The following is a 16,214-nucleotide window of genomic DNA, read 5'->3' as shown; positions in this document are numbered from 1 at the left end:
AAGCCTGAGTACATTACCAATGGCACTGCACCAAGGGCTGCCTCTGCATTCTACATTGCCACTCGTCAAACACAGGGCAAGGGCATTTATCCTGCGCCATCCCCTCCGTCGATGCTCCCCTCCTAGCTTATCTTGCCCATGGCTATCGTCCTCTGCCTCGCCTAGAAGGTGTGGGAAATGAGGCAATGTTGAGGATAAATTTGCACACCGAGCTGCTGCGTGGGATTGGCAACGCTGCACAGCTGGGGAATTGCTGCTCTTTTGTCAGTCACCATCCGCAAGAATAACGCATAAATATCGCATAAATATCGCAGATATCGCTTCTCCGCGCCGTGACCTCCGCCTTTTCTCTCTTTTCTCTCCAACCACCTTCTCTCCTCCATTCCTGGATGTATCAGCTTCGCAGGCTTCTTTCTGCTTCACCTGTCTCTACTCGCTTGCCTTTGCTTCGTACAACCGCAATTTCAGCTCGCATGACTACGTCGGCCGCACCCTCGACTCGCAAGGCGACCCCCAAGCCCTCGCCCGTGTACGCAAAGACTGAGCTAGATGTCTGGACGCTCATGAACCAAGTCTCCGCGTCCGTAGGCGCCGTGAACCTCGGTCAGGGCTACATGAGCTTCCCGCCCAAGGATTTTATCAAGCGTGCTGCGCAAGAAGCTCTGAACGAGAACACACACAACCAGTATGCACCACCACGCGGGCGGCCTGGCCTGCTCGAGCAGCTGGGCAGCCGGTTCACTGATCGATTTGGGCGCTCTATTGATCCGAGCAAAGAGGTGAGCGTGCACGCTGGTGCGAACGAGGCGCTGCTGTCAGTGTTTACCGCATTCCTGGAGCACGGTAAAGACCAGGAGGTTATTCTGATGGAACCCGCGTTCGACCAATACACGCCCAACGTTATCATGGCGGGAGGCAAGCCCGTGTACGTGCCGCTGCGGGTGATGTCCGATAAGGACCCGCGCGAGAGCGTGATTTCAAGCGACGACTGGAAGCTCGACCTGGCCGAGTTCGAGGCAGCAATTACCGATAAGACGCGGATCGTGGTGCTCAATACCCCGCACAACCCCGTCGGCAAGGTGTTTTCGCGCGAGGAGCTGGCACAGATTGGTGCTATCGCCGAGAAGCACAACCTGCTGATTGTCGCTGATGAGGTGTACGAGCATCTGACGTACGGTGTCGAGCACGTCTCTATTGCGACCCTACCTGGCATGTGGGAGCGCACCGTCACTGTGGGATCTGCCGGCAAGCTGTTTGGCGTCACTGGCTGGCGCGTCGGATGGGCTGTGGGACCCGAGGAGTTTATAAGCGCGACATTGTCAGCACACACCCGGATCGTGTTCACCAGCAACACACCGCTGCAGGAGGGTGTTGCGTCGGCGTTCCGTCAGTCGCCGGAGCATGACTTCTTCGAAGTGCAGCGCAAGGAGTACGAGGCGCGCCGGAACCGGTTGATGGGGGTATTTGATGATATTGGCCTGCCCTATGTGGTGCCGAAGGGTGCCTACTACCTGCTGGTCAATGCTGCCAAGCTCAAGATCCCCGACGACTTTGAGTTCCCTGACTTTATCATCGAGCGCGGCGAGAACTTCAAGCTTGTGTACTTCTTCATCAAGTACTTTGGTGTCTCGGGGATCCCGCCCACCGAGTTCTACTCTGCCCCACACAAGGAGCTCGCAAATGACTATGTGCGCTTTGCATTCTGCAAAACCGATGAGGGCCTTGAGGAGGCTGCTGTGTGTCTGCAGAAGATCAAGAAATATCTGGAGGAGACCTCCGGCTGAGTAGCAGATGCCTGGAAAGCTCTAGACCACTACATGTCCAATGTATTTACTTTCTGCATTTTGTATCTAGCGGCAGAAGATGCTAGCTGGCAGTGTGGCATGTTGACTCATCATCGGTAATGTATTTGCGAAACTTGTTGACAAAAAAGGTTGTACGCAGTTCAGGCGTGAGGCACCAAGGCAATAAAAAATATAGATCTGAGCAGCGCTGCTGGTCATCAACGTAAAAGTGACAAATATGTGGGAGAAATGTACAAAACAAGGAGTTGGCGTGTTTGGTTGATACGTAGGAAAGTGCCAGATGTGTCAGACACAGGGGGCAGGGTATGTGGTCGGAGTGCGAGGAGAATAGGTTCAAGTCATACAGTCAAGCCATTGCGCTGCTGCCGTTCATCAGCGATCCGCCGCTGCTGCTACTGTCATGCATGGCCGGGCTCAGCGACGAGCGGCCACTGCCAGGCGACGTCTCCCCCGACCCGTTGCTGAGGCCGCTGTTGCAGCTGCGTCCCAGGCCAGCGTGCTGGGCGTACATGCGGCGGGCCTCCTCGATTCCGTGCTGCCGCGGCAGGTTCAGAAGCGCACTGGCACCGGGGTGCTGGTGCGCCATGTGGCCGTCGCGCGCCTGCTGCGCCAAGAACGAGCGCGGCAGCGACGAGCGCGACTCGCTGGTGGCCGAGCTGCTGAGCGGGAACCCGTGGCCCATGGGCGTGAACCGCGGGCTGGGACGCATGTGCGCCACAGCGTACTCTGCAAACTCGAGCGGGTCGATCTGCGAGCTGCGGTTGCGCGACCGCGACGGGCGGATCGGGATCCCCTGCCCAGCCGACATCTGCACTGATGTGCGGCGGTGCCTGAGCGCGTGTGTCTGCGAGTAGCTGCCCGCGTTGGCTGGAGCTGGCAGCATCTGTTCGTGGTGCGCCTGCCTGGGCAGCGACCAGCCGCTGCGCATCTCGGGAATCGGCGAACCCACGCCAATGTCGGCGCCAACCATGTTGGGCGACACGATCTCGATGGCCTCCATCAGATTGCGCACATGGTCCAGGTCGACGTTGGCCACCGAGCTCCGGCTCCGCCGGGCATTGGGCAGCCAGACCCCGCTGCCGTCAACGGCAGGTGAATGTCCACCGCGCATACTGGCGACGCTAATTGCAGGCGAGCCTGGCTCAGACGGGCGGCGCGGCGAGATGGTTTCCTTGACCACCGCCGCCATCAGGCGCGAGACGGTGCGGCTTGCCGGGTCCAGCGCTTCGACGAACTGCTCGAGCTGGATGTTGGCACCCTAGAGGACAAAGGCCCAAAGACAAACAGACACAGGCGTTAGTGAGCACGGTAGCCAACAGGAACAATACCCAGCTCCCATGGGAGGACCGGTGTGTTTATCGTAATCTGCAGTACTCCGCTGGGCTTTCCGCCAAAGGAGCGGAGAGCAATCTCTGGAAATTGCCTGTTGAAAACCTCGCCGAGACCAGCCACTTACATTTGCTTCGTTGAGCTCAGCGATTGAGTGTTCGAGGGCGATCTTGAGCTTGCGGAGGAGCTCTCCATCCAGCGATTCCTCGGTCCATTTGCCCATCTCTGTGTGCTAGGCGACAGAGCAGGAGTGTGGTGGAATCCAAAGAGACTGCAGAAAAATTCTTAGGCGACCCAAGGGCGCACGAGGCTGGCGACTTCCCGGAGCGCAGTGAGCTGTGACCAAGTGTGGGGTAATGCCGCAAAAAACTCTTTTTCACGGCTTGGCAAGTCAGTGCACAGTTGCTTCCTTCTGGTGGCTCCTTCTGGTGGCTGTGGCGGGGGAGGATATTAATGTGTTGTTTGTGGCTCCTCTGTTTCGCAGAGGAACTGGAGGGCGCGGCAGCAAACGGGCACAAGAATTCCTTTCTATCCTGAGACTGGGTTTATCGAACGACTTCACAGAGGCAATGCAGGGCCTGGAGTCGAGCTCGGTATACAGCACAGATTATCGTGGCTCCCGCGTTGACTCGCTTGAGCTGGAAGACAAAAGGAGGGATGGGGGAAGCACGTTATGTCGGCGGCCAGGGAGGGGAGGTTGGGAACCAGTGCAGGGCAGAGGGCGGTAGTAACAGCTGTTGAGCAAAGGCGAAAGTAACAAGCGTTGGAATGTCTGGAGCGAATGGGAGTTTTGGAGAAAAATAGAAACTGTTTGCGAGGAATACTTTGGAGGAGAGAGAGGCCACTGCGCGCGGCTTTTCTCCGGGCGTCTTTCAAGCGAGGGCGTGGGGAGTGTAAAAGCAAGAGCGCGGCCTGTCTGGCCGCCAGCGAGCCGCTGCCAATAGAACGTGACCGGAGCGCAGCGCCCACAGCGATTACTGCGTGTCCACACCTGCCAAAACAGGGCTCGTTTTCTGCTCGCTGCTGCTGCTTCTGGGAGGGTGCGCTTTAAAAGTGCGAGGGGTAGAAAATTTTTTACCAGGGCTTGTAGCCGGACAAAGAGAAAATTTTTTAGCGACTCAGCAAAAATGACGGCATCGCCGAATAGGAGCCGACACAGATACTACCCTTCCGCGACGCTTCACACTCGCTCAGGCGGGCGGCAAAAAGTTGCTGAACAGGACAACGCCGACCAGCCCGTAGCCGATAAAGTACGTCAGCACCGCACGCTGCACCAGCCGGTTGCCGGAGCTGACCAGGTGTGCAGCGAACCAGAACACCGGCGGCACGCTGGAGAAAAACCGGGTTATGACCTGGACGTGCATCGTTGTGGTGGCCACGCACAGCAGCAGCGCCCACAGATACATGTGCGGCAGCAGATCGTCGCCGAAATAGGCCATGTGCAGCGAGTGCGTGCGTACCGAGCGCTTGCGCTCCTGGCTCGATCGCCATCCGAGGGTCAGGATCCGGGACACATCGTGCCGCGAGTAGGCCCAGAGACCAGCTGCCGACAGGCCAGCCATCGGAAGTGCGAGCAGAAAGTTGGGAATCTGCTGCACAGTGTAGTAGCGCAGGAACCCGACATTCCAGTACTCGTCCTGCACGAAGCTGTAGAGGAGCGGCAGCGTGCTGCTGCAGTACCTGCGCGGTGTAACAGAGCCATTCATGCAGAATTCGCGATACCCGTATATCTGGAACGCCATAAATCCGAGTGACGAAATGAGAACCAGCGCTAGCGCTTTGACCATCTGCAGCGCAATAACAGCAGCCCGCCTCGGCAGCGCCAGTGTTTTGCTGCTCCACGCCTCGCTCATGACCACCATGTCCCACACGATGAACCCAGAGTATAAAGCACCGTTTGACCGGCACAGCGAGCTCAGGCAGAGCCATAGCGACGCCTCGGCGTGCTTTTGCTCAGTGGTCCTCAAGATTGCAGTGAATACAAGCCAGGCAAACAGGCTCTCGGTGTAAATAGCCGACATGAACATGTTGGACGGCGCTAGCACAAACAGCAGCGCTGCGATGTACGCCAGGGACTCGTTCTTCAGGGTCCTGCAGCCCAGCTTGTATAGCGCTACTGCCGCAAGCACAAATGCCAGGTTGCAGACGACGAGGCCGGCGATGGTCAGCGACAGCTGCCGATCGACCACCAGATGCAGCGGCGCCAGTACCGTGCTGTCCAGCAGACGCATCAGCATCGGCAGCAGCGGGAAGAAGGCGTGCTCCTGCTCAAACACATAGCCCGATTCCGAGATGTGCAAAAAGTAGAACGAGTCCCACCGGACCACCACTTGCGCCACCGCACGCAGTAGCTGCTGGATATGAGTTGATGCGCGCGGCAGGATCAAAAACACGGATGTGTCATAGTCGTCGTATATTGCGTTTGCAGCGATTCCTAGGGTGAGCGCCACCAGTCGCGACAGAGCGGCATACCGGGCCACGCTCCACCGACGGTCATTCACTACAGTCGCTGTCTGCGTTGTTGGTGCGGGCATTAGGGGTGTATGAAAGAGGGCTTGGAAAGGCACAGATGGTCTGCGACATTCGCCCGCTCCACGGCTCTGCATAATGTGCCTGCAGTAGATCAGGAGCCGCGTATGGGGCTTTGGGCAGCATATGGCGGTAGCTAATACGGCTCCATATTGCCAGGGCATGCTACCAGCTAGCTGCGACCATCTCCCCACCGTCAGTTATGATCCCCGGCCGGTACAAAGTGCGGGCAAAGAGCAGCCGGTGTGGGCCCAGCGGCGAGTCTCCATGCCCACAGCCAGCCAGCCAGCCCAGAGTCCAAGCGGACAGCGGGATACGATCACCCGATCAGATTGTGATCAGCGAGATAAGATGTGTGCTGGTGGAATTATTGGTGCCTCAGGCAGTGCAGCCAAAGTGCGACCGTGGCCCAAAGAGGCGCGAAATTCAAATCGCGAATTGGCAAAGCGATTTCAGCTTCACTCTCTCCCAATCGACATTAAATCCAAATTCAGCAAAACATGGGCGGACACGGTTACTCTGGATGGTGGGGCGCTATGGGCGGCCCCAAGCAGCGCGGCATCGTCACGTACCAGCTCTCGCCGTACGAGATGAAGGCCAACGCGCACCTTATCAGCAAGGGCACCCACAACTTCTTCCGCCGCACCAGCGCCCAGCTCGGCTACATTCTGCCGGCGGTGTTCCTGTTCTGGGGCGTGACGCACTTTGGCAAGAAGAGGCACGAGTTCATCAACAGCAAGGCTGGCCACGCTGCGGGCCACAGCCACTAAGGCTCCCGGCTATGAGCGACATATACGTTTTTCCGACTTGTTTTCTTTTATACATCCTTGACACAGCTTTAGCCATGCAACATGCAGCCATAAGAAGGCACGGCAGCCTATGTCGTCTAATATTAGGCTGATTCAGTGACTGGAGAAAATACTGTTGGTATTGCTTTCATTTATCTTCCTATTCGTCATGTCTATCCACAAAACTGTGAAGCTCGCAAATGGGCTGGCAATGCCATCGCTTGGGCTCGGCACCTGGCAGCAGCGCGATGCTGATGTTGTGAAACGGGTTGTTGGCCAGGCGCTTTCTACAGGATATCAGCTAATCGATACAGCGAGCGTTTATCGTAATGAAGCGGCAATTGGCGACATGTTGACTGAGATATTCAATGGACCTGGTTCGACGATCCAGCGCAAGGACATCTGGATTACGAGCAAGCTTGCACCCACGCAGCAGGGGTACGAGAAAGCCAAACAGGCAGTCCTCGATTCGCTTGAGAAACTGCAGACCGACTACATCGATCTGTATCTGATTCACTGGCCTGGCGCGTCAAGGCTAAAGCCTGACAGTCCCAAGCATCGCGAGATGCGTGCGGGGAGCTGGCGTGCACTGGAGGAGCTCTATGAGCAGGGAAAAGTTCGATCGATCGGCGTCAGCAACTTTACTACACGACATCTCGACGAGATGAAGGAGTATGCTAAGATACAGCCGATGGTCAACCAGTGCGAGATGCACCCGCTGTGCCAGCAAACAGAACTTTTACAGTACTGCGCGCAGAACAGCATTGCATTCACTGCCTATGCTAGCTTGGGTGAGGGAGCACTGGTCAACGGCGATGTCAAATTGCCACAGCTGGACGCAGTTGCCGCGCGGCGCCCTGACCTAACCCCAGCCCAGATTCTGCTGATGTGGGGACTACAAAAGGGTGTAGCAGTAATTCCCAAGGCGTCAAGCGCCGGGCGCATCCAGGAGAATTTCGACGTATTGGCAAAGGCCGAGCTCAGTGCGCAGGATGTCACAGACCTCGATGGTATTGGCAATAAGCCCGAAAAGCACTTTTGCTGGCATGCGGGGCACATTGCATGATTGCCCATGCCGCTGCTGCCGGTGTCAGAACACATCTCGGTGATGGCGTATCCCAGAGTGCGGCCCCTTCTTCATTCGAACCCAATTCTACAACCAAGCAATTGCAATATTTTAAATGAAGTTTTATAATGGCATTCAGTACTGCAACCTTACACGGAGCTGGTGCATGCAGCGGAAATTAAGGTATGCTCGCGCCCTGGCACGTTTAGGTTCCAGCTGCCACAGGCATGCAGGAGAATCCGCAGGCGACCAGCCAGATGGCGCCCCCTGAAGGGCGTTATTAGCGAACTGCATTTTCTCTGACACAGCATGAGATTTTGCAATTTGCTCGGTGCTGCGAAACACCAGCTGCAGGCATACCGCCGGATCTGGCGATTTCAGGGGATGCTGCTGCTGCCAGGAGCATTCTATACTTCTGGTTGACGCATCCAGAATATCTGCCATATTTGGTCCTGGATTCAGCAGCTGGCCAGGCCCGAGCAAATGCGCCTGGTTCTACTATTTGATAGCGCTTCCTTGGCCATCTGCGAAAAACGCCAGCGGAATATGCCCACAAGCGGGTGCACTTCAGGGGGAGATCACTCACGCAGTTTATAAACCCATCGCTTCGAGTGTTTCGGTGGTTGCCAACGCTTTTTAACCTGTCACTATGCCCAGAAAGTTTTGCCCCAGATCCACGGAAGTTCTACCGGGTAAACGATGTGCCATCTGCAACTTCGAAGGCCATCCTGGTTCTACAAAGCATCGTCCATGGGAATCGCATTTCTCGGGAGCACTTTCTCCCATGCACAAGATATTTTGGTGAAGGCAAATGGCTCACTATCACAGGGGCTGACCCGGTGAGCTCGGTGCACCGTCCGTCTCGTCATAGGATCTTGATGATGACAGTTTGGCCGAAGACAGGCCCTGCCCGGTATGCCCACCGCTGCCCGTTTACGGGGGAAGGGGAGAGCGAGCGCGATTGGAAGCACTGATCGTTTTGGCCGATATTACCAATACTGGATATTGAAATTGGCTGCGCTCATATTGCGAGTGGTCTGGGCAGACGGAAAGTGGCGCTCTCTCATTCGAGCCATTCACCCGACACCTGCTGCTGTCACCCGCCAACAAAAAGCGCGACATCACAGCATGGCGATGGTTTGAGTGCCTGGCGAGCAAGCGGTTCTGGCCCGGCCATTGAGACTCCTCGCCACCTCGCACAGAGCTTCTCGTGGTCCAGCGATCGGCACAGGGCTGTGGTTGGCGGCGCCTGCATACCCTTAGGAAAAGCGGACTTCGTTTCTGTGACTCTTTGAGAAAACTACGATTTCCTAACTCCGAGATGGAGAACCGTGCCACAACATGGCAGCATCGCCCATGAAAAGATTGCCACCGTGCTGCCCCTATCTATAGGCCACTCTCTCCTGCCTACCCCCGGTTGCCATCTCTAACAGGCTCGGCCACGGGTGCCGAGGCACTACGGGCTCCCAAAAAGAAGCTGGATTAGTAATGGCAGAAGGAGTGCAGATGGGTTTCCAAGGATGGGCACGTCTAGGCAGGCCCAAGCCAGCAGATATATAACGCTGGGCTCTGGAACAGGAATGGGCACTATAGCCAAGCCAACTGAACGCAGTTCATTTCCCTCCTCCTTCATAAGGGCCACCACTCCCTGCTGCTTAATTAATTTCCCATCCACAGCCCCTACTTTATTATTGCCACACATACTGTAATATATCTACGCCTGCCATTAATTTTATCAGTCATGCTGCCCGAAAGCAATAGTTATGCCACCAGTGACCCCCGTGGTCTCACACAGCCGCCCACAGCGGTGGCATCGGTCCACTCCCAAGACCGCAGCTCCAACTACAGCCACTCGTCCTCTAAAACTCCACACAGCAGCGATGTGGAAAAAGGATTCGTTGACGAGTGTTTATCCGTCGACAAGCAGTCTATAAATGATAGCCCCGGAGTAGAGCACAGTCGGTCTACGCCTGACGAGAAGTCAGATGCACCCGCCGGCGATCCTGTCATCGAATATGCGCCTGCAGATACTGGATACGCCTGGGTTATTGTCGTGTGCGCTGGGTTCTGCCTCATGTGCACCGTTGGTGTGGTCAACGCATTTGGAGTCTTTTCCACCCACTACCTCAACTTCATTTTCCCGACAGAATCTGCATCAAACATCGCTTGGATCGGTACTATGTTGTCACTGTTCATGCTGGGTGGCTCTGTAACTACCGGCCCACTCACAGACCGATTTGGTTTCCGGACTGTCGCCTTAGCCGGCGCAGTAATCTGCTTCTTGGCCCTTCTCCTTGCCTCCTTTGCCAATGCTCTGTGGCAGCTTGTCTTGACTCAGGGCATCCTGTTTGGCATCGGCGCCGCCTGCATCTTTTCGCCGTCAGTGTCGCTTGTTGCACAGTGGCACACCAAGAGCCGTCCCCTGGCAACTGGTCTTGCAGTTGCTGGTAGCGGTGCCGGCGGCATGATCTTCACCGAAGTCACACAAAGGCTGATGACAGCCATCGGCCACAAATGGACCCTCCGCGTGCTTGCCTTGATTATCTTTGTTATTGCTGGCTCTGCCAGCATGTTCTACAAGCGCAGAGTTTCAGTGCCTCGTGGTGGAACCGATTTCCGCAGCATGGTCAATGACCCTCGGCTCATCATTGTTGGGCTATCTGGGTTCTTTGTCAACGTCAGCTACTTTATTCCGTGGTACTACCTTCCAACGGCTGCGCTCAAAATTGGAGAGACCAAGCAGGCAGCCAACAACCTGGTGCTGTTTATGAATGCTGGAAGCACGGTTGGCCGGGTTGTAGCGGCCTTTGTTGCTATTGCCATGGGGCCAATCAACAGCATTTCCGCTGCATATATCATCTGCGCCGTACTGGTGCTTATAGTTATGCTGGCGGTCAAGAGCATGGTTGGCTACATCGTGCTGTCAGTCATCTATGGCGGTCTATCTGCCAGCTTCATCTCGATTATGCCTCTTATTCTGACAACCTTCTTTGGCGCCCAGGGTGTGACAACCGCAATGGGCATCATGAACATGTATTGCTCGATCGGTGTCTTGATTGGAAATCCGTCGCAGGGTGCAATCTATCAGAAATTCGATCGCCCACACGACTCGTTCACAGCCATTGCCATATGGGGCTTTGTTGGGCTTGCCCTTGCAGGTATAAGCTACATCATGCTCAAGGTACTCGTTATTCGCGGCACTGAGAAGCGTATCTGGTCCAAGATGTAAACGTTTCTCATATATTCTCTATCCCAATAACAACACTCAAACTACACATGCGCTGAGCTTGCTGAGTGCTATGAATCATCAATTCTGGCATGCATACAAAACAAATGCTTGCAGCCGCCCGCGGGTGGGGTTCGGCGCAGTAAACGCCGACCACCCGTTGTTCCCATGGCTATTATGTTGTATCCAAGTTGAATATCCAAAGGAGACGAAAGGTGGCCACCGTGAATTATGAGTCACGGCGAAATCCCCTAGTTGGAGGCGACATTATCACGGAAATTGCTTGAAGAATGTGACATCCGGTCGGCAAGTCCATGGACTCCCAATAAATATATTCCTTTCTTCAGTCGGGATATCCGAAAAGCATAAATAGCGACGACAGACCACACCACCAGGGTTTCTATGTTCTCTTCAACCACCATCTTTGGAAGCTTTTGTCATATCCCTATTGGTACCTCCTCACGGTTCTGATTCGAATAATGGATAGAATCAACATGCCAAGCACCGACGCTACGGCGAATGAGTCTATAACTGCCGCAGCTACACCTAACAGCACCTACCTTCAATCACAAGACCCAGAAGCAACCAAAGGCATCACTGCTGAAAGGACTGACGCCGCAAGCATCGACGACGTCATTGAATTCGCTCCTCCCGACACCAAATATGCCTGGTTCATTGTGGCTGCTGCCTTTTGCAACCTAACAACCACCATGGGAACGCTGAATTCGTTCGGTGTTTACCAAGAATACTACTTGAACGACCTGTACAAGAACGACTCGGCAGTAGTCATTGCATGGGTGTCAACCCTCATCTCATTCTGCATGTTCTTTGGATCGGTCGTGACAGGGAAGCTGACAGACGAGTTTGGGTTCCGCATTACATGCCTTGCGGGTGCAATTATTTGCGGTGTGGCACTGATTTTGGCATCATTCACGCACACGGTTTGGCAGCTGATGTTGACCCAGGGCATCATGCTTGGGCTCGGCGCTTCGTTCATATTCTCTCCTTCTATGTCAATCGTTGCTCAGTGGCACGTCAAACATCGTATTCTGGCAACAGGGATTGCTGTTTCAGGTGGCGGCGTCGGGGGGATGGTCTTCTCGGAGGCAGCACATCAAATGATGAATAGCATCGGCTATCGCTGGTCGCTGCGCGTGCTTGGGCTAGTTATTGCCGCAATCAGCGGCTCAGTTTCACTGGTGTATAAGCCCCGAGTGTCGGTTCCAAAGAGCGGGAATGCCAGGCTGCTGTATATGCTGTGTAAAGACCCGCGTTTCCTTTGCATTGGTGGTGCTGTCACACTCATTAACATGGGGTACTTTGAGCCACTTCTTTATGTGCCAACAGCCGCCGTCAAGGAAACTGGAATGAGGTCGACGGCATCAAACATTGTACTGGTATTTAATGCTGGGACGACAATTGGACGTATACTTTCCGGTCCAATCTCGGCAGTGCTTGGCCCCCTCAATGCTAATCTGGCGTCTAATGTCCTATCGTTCATTCTGATATTCGTCCTACTGCAAGGCGTCAAGACGATCGCAGCTTACTATACGTTCAGTGTTATTTTCGGCGCCATATCCACACTGTATCTGGCAATCAATGCGCACATCATGGCCAATGAGTTTGGCGCGCATGTTATTGCTTCGTCAGTTGGTCTGAGCATGGCGTGCTGTGGAATCGGCGTTCTCATTGGGAATCCAGTGCAAGGTGCTCTGTACGAAAACTATGATCGTCCTCACGATAAGTTCACGGCTGTGACTGCGTGGGCTGGTGCATGTTTTGCATTGGCGTCTGTGTGCTATGCTATACTTCGCATTCTGGCTGTTAGAAAGCGTAAGCGCTCCTATTTTTCAAAGATGTAGCCACCGGTACAATAAATTTGCCTGCTACTATTCGCAATACAATACAGCACACCAAATTCTTGTCCGTAGCTGGTTGTGCGCTAATACATGTTTGTGCATAGTTTAAAGGTATATGCTAGCGAGCATCTCTACTAGATATAATGTTTAGGATGAGGATATAAATCAGATTAACCTATTCAACTATTGGCCGTACGACGAGCCACCACTGCTGATCCAGGGTTTGGCTGCTGAGGTGTTCATAACTCTCCCTAGTTCTCTTTACACATGAGGCACTTGCGGAGTATCTGTTCCAATTTATCATTCGTTTTGCGGCAAGAAATAAAACCACTAGCCGCCGGTTCTAACTTTCCTTTCTTCTGTTGGCACAGCCTTTGAGATATCCTCTGGCCTAGACCTGCTACATCCAGTGCTAGCTGTGTATATAGCATCACGGATAACGCTTTTCTTTAACCTAACTGCGCGTTGAGCTTAGCTAGTGTGCCCATCCACCTTGTGGCTGGCGAACTACTAGGTAGACTGATACACATGATACCTGAGAAGGAGTTACCACTGGGCCACCATTACTATATTTAAAAGGGTCACTTACGCGCCTCCTTGCCAATTGAACTATCCGCTTATAGCTTGACCACCTCCAAATCACACTTTCTTCAAGTAACACCAAATATCCAGCTGCCTGATAGTGACATAAATATATGTATGAACTAAAAGATACCAATTCAAGTCGCGTCGCTTTGGGCGAAGCTGCACATTTACAGGCAGAAGAACTGCCAGTCGATGATATTACCGAGTTCGCTCCTCCCGATACCAAATATGCCTGGTTCGTTGTGGCTGCAGCGTTCTGTAATCTTGCAATAGTCTTAGGCACACTGGAGTCGTTCCCTGTCTATCAGGTATATTATTTGAACGACCTGTACAAGGATACCTCTGCTGCATCTATAGCATGGATATCATCACTTGTTGCATTCTTTGCATCATTTGGGTCGGTCGTGACAGGGAAGCTGACAGATAGATTTGGGTTCCGCATTACATGCCTTGCGGGTGCAATTATTTGCAGTGTGGCACTGACTTTGGCATCGTTCACGCACACGGTTTGGCAGTTGATGCTGACCCAGGGCATCATGCTTGGGCTCGGTGCTTCGTTCATTTTTGCTCCCTCTATGTCAATCGTTGCTCAGTGGCACGTCAAACATCGAATCCTGGCAACGGGAATAACAGTTTCGGGTGGCAATATAGGGGGCATGATCTTGACTGAGCTGGTGCATATAATGCTGGGTAGCATCGGCTACCGCTGGTCGCTGCGCGTACTGGGGCTACTTGTTGCTGCAATTGGCGGTTCTGCGTCATTGGTTTATAAGCCCCGAGTGTCGGTTCCAAAGAGCGGGAATGCCAGGCTGCTGTATATGCTGTGTAAAGACCCGCGTTTTCTGTGTGTTTGTAGTGCTGTCACACTCATCAGAATGGGGTACTTCGAACCAGTCCTTTATGTGCCAACAGCCGCTGCTAAGGAAACCGGAATGAAATCAACTGCATCGAATATTGTACTGGTATTTAATGCTGGGACGACAATTGGACGTATACTTTCCGGTCCAATTTCGGCTGTACTTGGCCCTCACAACACCAACCTGTTGGCAAATATCCTGGCATCACTTGTGATATTTGTGTTTCTGTTAGTGGTCAAAACAGCGGCTGGGTACTACGCCTTCAGTGTGATTTTCAGTATCCTCTCGTCCCTATATTTGGCTATCAATACGCACATAGCGGCAAACGAGTTTGGCACGCATGCCATTGCTTCATCAGTAGGGCTTACCATAGCGTTCTCTGGAATCGGTGTGCTTATCGGTATCCCAGTACAGGGCGCTCTATACGAAAAATATGATCGTCCCAATGATAGGATTACAGCCGTTTCTGTATGGGCTGGCATATGCTATGCCTCTGTGTCTATGTGTTATGCTATCTTGCGTAGTTTGGTCGCCAGAAAACAGAGTGGCTCATATTTTTCAAAGATGTAGCCGGTATTTTATAATGCATTTCAGGAGTAAGGATAGCAATATATATTCAGTCATATCTGTGACTTTGCCAGGCGCTGTCATATCCGCTGGTCTCTGCCTCAGACGAAATGAGCTCTTCAAGCGACATGTATCCCGAGCCCACATCACAATCACCATCTATGGGTGTTCCTCCTCGACACACCCGTCGCAACCGCAGAGTCTGGGCAGGCTGTAGCAGCAAAATAGCCCCGTCCTCGGACCCACTGCCCATGATCTCGACCTTGATACATTTCTGCTGCTGTATAGGATCCGGCATATGGCCAGTAGTAGAGATATTACCCAGGAGCATATCCAATGTCACAAAGGCAACATCTGGACTGCTTGCAATTTTCTGCAAAAATTCGCCTGCTTTCAGGACATCGGCAGGCGCGACATGCGTCAGAAACGATGTGCCCTGCAGGTCGCTGGCGTCCTTGTTGATGATCTGCTCAATGCTGTTTGTCACAAATAAAATATCAGGGCCCAGCGGCGCCAAACCATTGGAGGGTTGCAGATTATCTAGGATCACACACGACTGTACAGGCACGGGCGATCTCTGGGCACCGTGCCCTGGCGCAGAATTCGCGGCGCCCGGTACCTGGCTGTCTAGCTCCATGCCTTCATTGTGGATGGCCTGCTGGATTTGGCGCATAGTGGTCTGGCGCGCCTCGTCTTCAGCGGCGAAGCGGAAGCGGCGCACACGCCCGCGCTCGCGCTCGAGCATGTGCTCGTAGATTGGATGGTAGGAGCCGACCATAAAGTGGATGCTGTCGCAGATAAAGGAGATTATGCGGATCACAAATGGGTCGGTGTTGGGGATGGGGCCGTACATGGTAATGTAGCCGACAGTGATGTTGTCGGAGGTCCGGCTGGCAAACTTGTCTGTATATGATATGGCGCAGTCAGATGTCAAGAAGTCGTTGATTGGGCGGCCGATGCACTCGCTGGGTTCGTGGTCGATGATGTTCTTTGCGTTGGAGGAAACGTAGAGCATGCGCATCTCGCTGGATGTGTCGTGGACAGCGATCCAGCTGCCAGGGCGCCGAGGCATAGTTTAGAGCTGAGGAGACGTTCTTGCTAGCAACTGTAAGAGATGTATAATGTGTAATTGCTGTTCTCTAAGCAATGAAAAGAAATAAGAGTGAACAGGGGGTCTGGCTGGCGTTGTGCGACTGCTAAGCGAGCTTATCTACCCCAGGTGAAAATATAGACCGGTCTAGAAGAAGAAGCAAGAGAGGGCCATGGAAGAGGGGAGATCGAACCGCTACCAATGGTAGAGAATGAGTTCTGTAACCACTATGATTTTCGGACGGATCATTCAGTTACAGGGAAGGTGTAGCCAGTGAGTGGAGAGTCAGTCGTTGGAGGGCTCATTATGGTGAGCGCGCTCTGTCTCCCTCCCCACTGAATACCACTGGGAAAAGATGAGAGATGGGGCGAGAGGATGCCGATTGGCTTGCCCGGCGCTATGATCGGTGCATAGCCGTCGCTGCCGAGGGCGTTTTTTTTTTTTTTTTGGCACGCTGAAAATCTGGACCATCTGATCAAGAAAGCGAAATCATCCGGAGAAAAAAACGAGGTT

General features: G+C 53.7%; 9 protein-coding genes across 9 annotated transcripts; 6 read left to right on the top strand and 3 right to left on the bottom strand.

Moving 5' to 3' along the window:
* Window positions 1-276: 276 nt before the first annotated feature.
* Window positions 277-1,993, top strand: DL89DRAFT_267318 (PLP-dependent transferase). The gene has a single exon (XM_040887450.1). It carries the CDS (start codon window positions 390-392, stop codon window positions 1,782-1,784), a length of 1,395 nt encoding a protein of 464 aa, XP_040743730.1. The 5' UTR covers window positions 277-389; the 3' UTR covers window positions 1,785-1,993.
* DL89DRAFT_152020 (uncharacterized protein) lies at window positions 1,969-3,242 on the bottom strand. The gene has a single exon (XM_040883550.1). The coding sequence runs from the start codon at window positions 2,992-2,994 to the stop codon at window positions 2,152-2,154; it is 843 nt and encodes a 280-aa protein (XP_040743729.1). The 5' UTR covers window positions 2,995-3,242; the 3' UTR covers window positions 1,969-2,151.
* Window positions 3,243-4,324: 1,082 nt separating this feature from the next.
* DL89DRAFT_202079 (mannosyltransferase) lies at window positions 4,325-5,593 on the bottom strand (the record flags this gene model as incomplete). Its single annotated transcript, XM_040883993.1, has 1 exon — window positions 4,325-5,593. A coding segment is annotated over one exon (1,269 nt), but the record flags the coding sequence as incomplete, so codon positions are not given.
* A 411-nt stretch (window positions 5,594-6,004) lies between these two features.
* DL89DRAFT_267316 (cytochrome b-c1 complex subunit 8) lies at window positions 6,005-6,504 on the top strand. The gene has a single exon (XM_040887449.1). It carries the CDS (start codon window positions 6,164-6,166, stop codon window positions 6,431-6,433), a length of 270 nt encoding a protein of 89 aa, XP_040743727.1. The 5' UTR covers window positions 6,005-6,163; the 3' UTR covers window positions 6,434-6,504.
* Window positions 6,505-6,592: 88 nt separating this feature from the next.
* On the top strand, window positions 6,593-7,662 carry DL89DRAFT_267315 (Aldo/keto reductase). Its single transcript, XM_040887448.1, has one exon. It carries the CDS (start codon window positions 6,621-6,623, stop codon window positions 7,515-7,517), a length of 897 nt encoding a protein of 298 aa, XP_040743726.1. The 5' UTR covers window positions 6,593-6,620; the 3' UTR covers window positions 7,518-7,662.
* A 1,460-nt stretch (window positions 7,663-9,122) lies between these two features.
* DL89DRAFT_267314 (MFS general substrate transporter) lies at window positions 9,123-10,788 on the top strand. The gene has a single exon (XM_040887447.1). The coding sequence runs from the start codon at window positions 9,259-9,261 to the stop codon at window positions 10,744-10,746; it is 1,488 nt and encodes a 495-aa protein (XP_040743725.1). The 5' UTR covers window positions 9,123-9,258; the 3' UTR covers window positions 10,747-10,788.
* Window positions 10,789-11,080: 292 nt separating this feature from the next.
* On the top strand, window positions 11,081-12,647 carry DL89DRAFT_267313 (MFS general substrate transporter). Its single transcript, XM_040887446.1, has one exon. The coding sequence runs from the start codon at window positions 11,238-11,240 to the stop codon at window positions 12,603-12,605; it is 1,368 nt and encodes a 455-aa protein (XP_040743724.1). The 5' UTR covers window positions 11,081-11,237; the 3' UTR covers window positions 12,606-12,647.
* Window positions 12,648-13,766: 1,119 nt separating this feature from the next.
* On the top strand, window positions 13,767-14,636 carry DL89DRAFT_267312 (MFS general substrate transporter). The gene has a single exon (XM_040887445.1). It carries the CDS (start codon window positions 13,871-13,873, stop codon window positions 14,612-14,614), a length of 744 nt encoding a protein of 247 aa, XP_040743723.1. The 5' UTR covers window positions 13,767-13,870; the 3' UTR covers window positions 14,615-14,636.
* Window position 14,637: 1 nt separating this feature from the next.
* Window positions 14,638-16,007, bottom strand: DL89DRAFT_151989 (uncharacterized protein). The gene has a single exon (XM_040883548.1). The coding sequence runs from the start codon at window positions 15,681-15,683 to the stop codon at window positions 14,661-14,663; it is 1,023 nt and encodes a 340-aa protein (XP_040743722.1). The 5' UTR covers window positions 15,684-16,007; the 3' UTR covers window positions 14,638-14,660.
* Window positions 16,008-16,214: the final 207 nt, after the last annotated feature.

The sequence above is a fragment of the Linderina pennispora genome (assembly GCF_002104995.1).
Source record: "Linderina pennispora strain ATCC 12442 chromosome Unknown DL89scaffold_6, whole genome shotgun sequence".
NCBI classification, from domain to species: domain Eukaryota; kingdom Fungi; phylum Kickxellomycota; class Kickxellomycetes; order Kickxellales; family Kickxellaceae; genus Linderina; species Linderina pennispora.
Note: the sequence above shows the minus strand (reverse complement) of the source record. Positions and strands in the feature narration are given on the sequence as shown.

Coding starts and splice junctions, on each gene's coding strand:
- DL89DRAFT_267318 (XM_040887450.1), top strand. CDS start 390: ATGTATCAGCTTCGCAGGCTTCTTTCTGCTTCACCTGTCTCTACTCGC.
- DL89DRAFT_152020 (XM_040883550.1), bottom strand. CDS start 2,994: ATGGCGGCGGTGGTCAAGGAAACCATCTCGCCGCGCCGCCCGTCTGAG.
- DL89DRAFT_267316 (XM_040887449.1), top strand. CDS start 6,164: ATGGGCGGACACGGTTACTCTGGATGGTGGGGCGCTATGGGCGGCCCC.
- DL89DRAFT_267315 (XM_040887448.1), top strand. CDS start 6,621: ATGTCTATCCACAAAACTGTGAAGCTCGCAAATGGGCTGGCAATGCCA.
- DL89DRAFT_267314 (XM_040887447.1), top strand. CDS start 9,259: ATGCTGCCCGAAAGCAATAGTTATGCCACCAGTGACCCCCGTGGTCTC.
- DL89DRAFT_267313 (XM_040887446.1), top strand. CDS start 11,238: ATGCCAAGCACCGACGCTACGGCGAATGAGTCTATAACTGCCGCAGCT.
- DL89DRAFT_267312 (XM_040887445.1), top strand. CDS start 13,871: ATGCTGGGTAGCATCGGCTACCGCTGGTCGCTGCGCGTACTGGGGCTA.
- DL89DRAFT_151989 (XM_040883548.1), bottom strand. CDS start 15,683: ATGCCTCGGCGCCCTGGCAGCTGGATCGCTGTCCACGACACATCCAGC.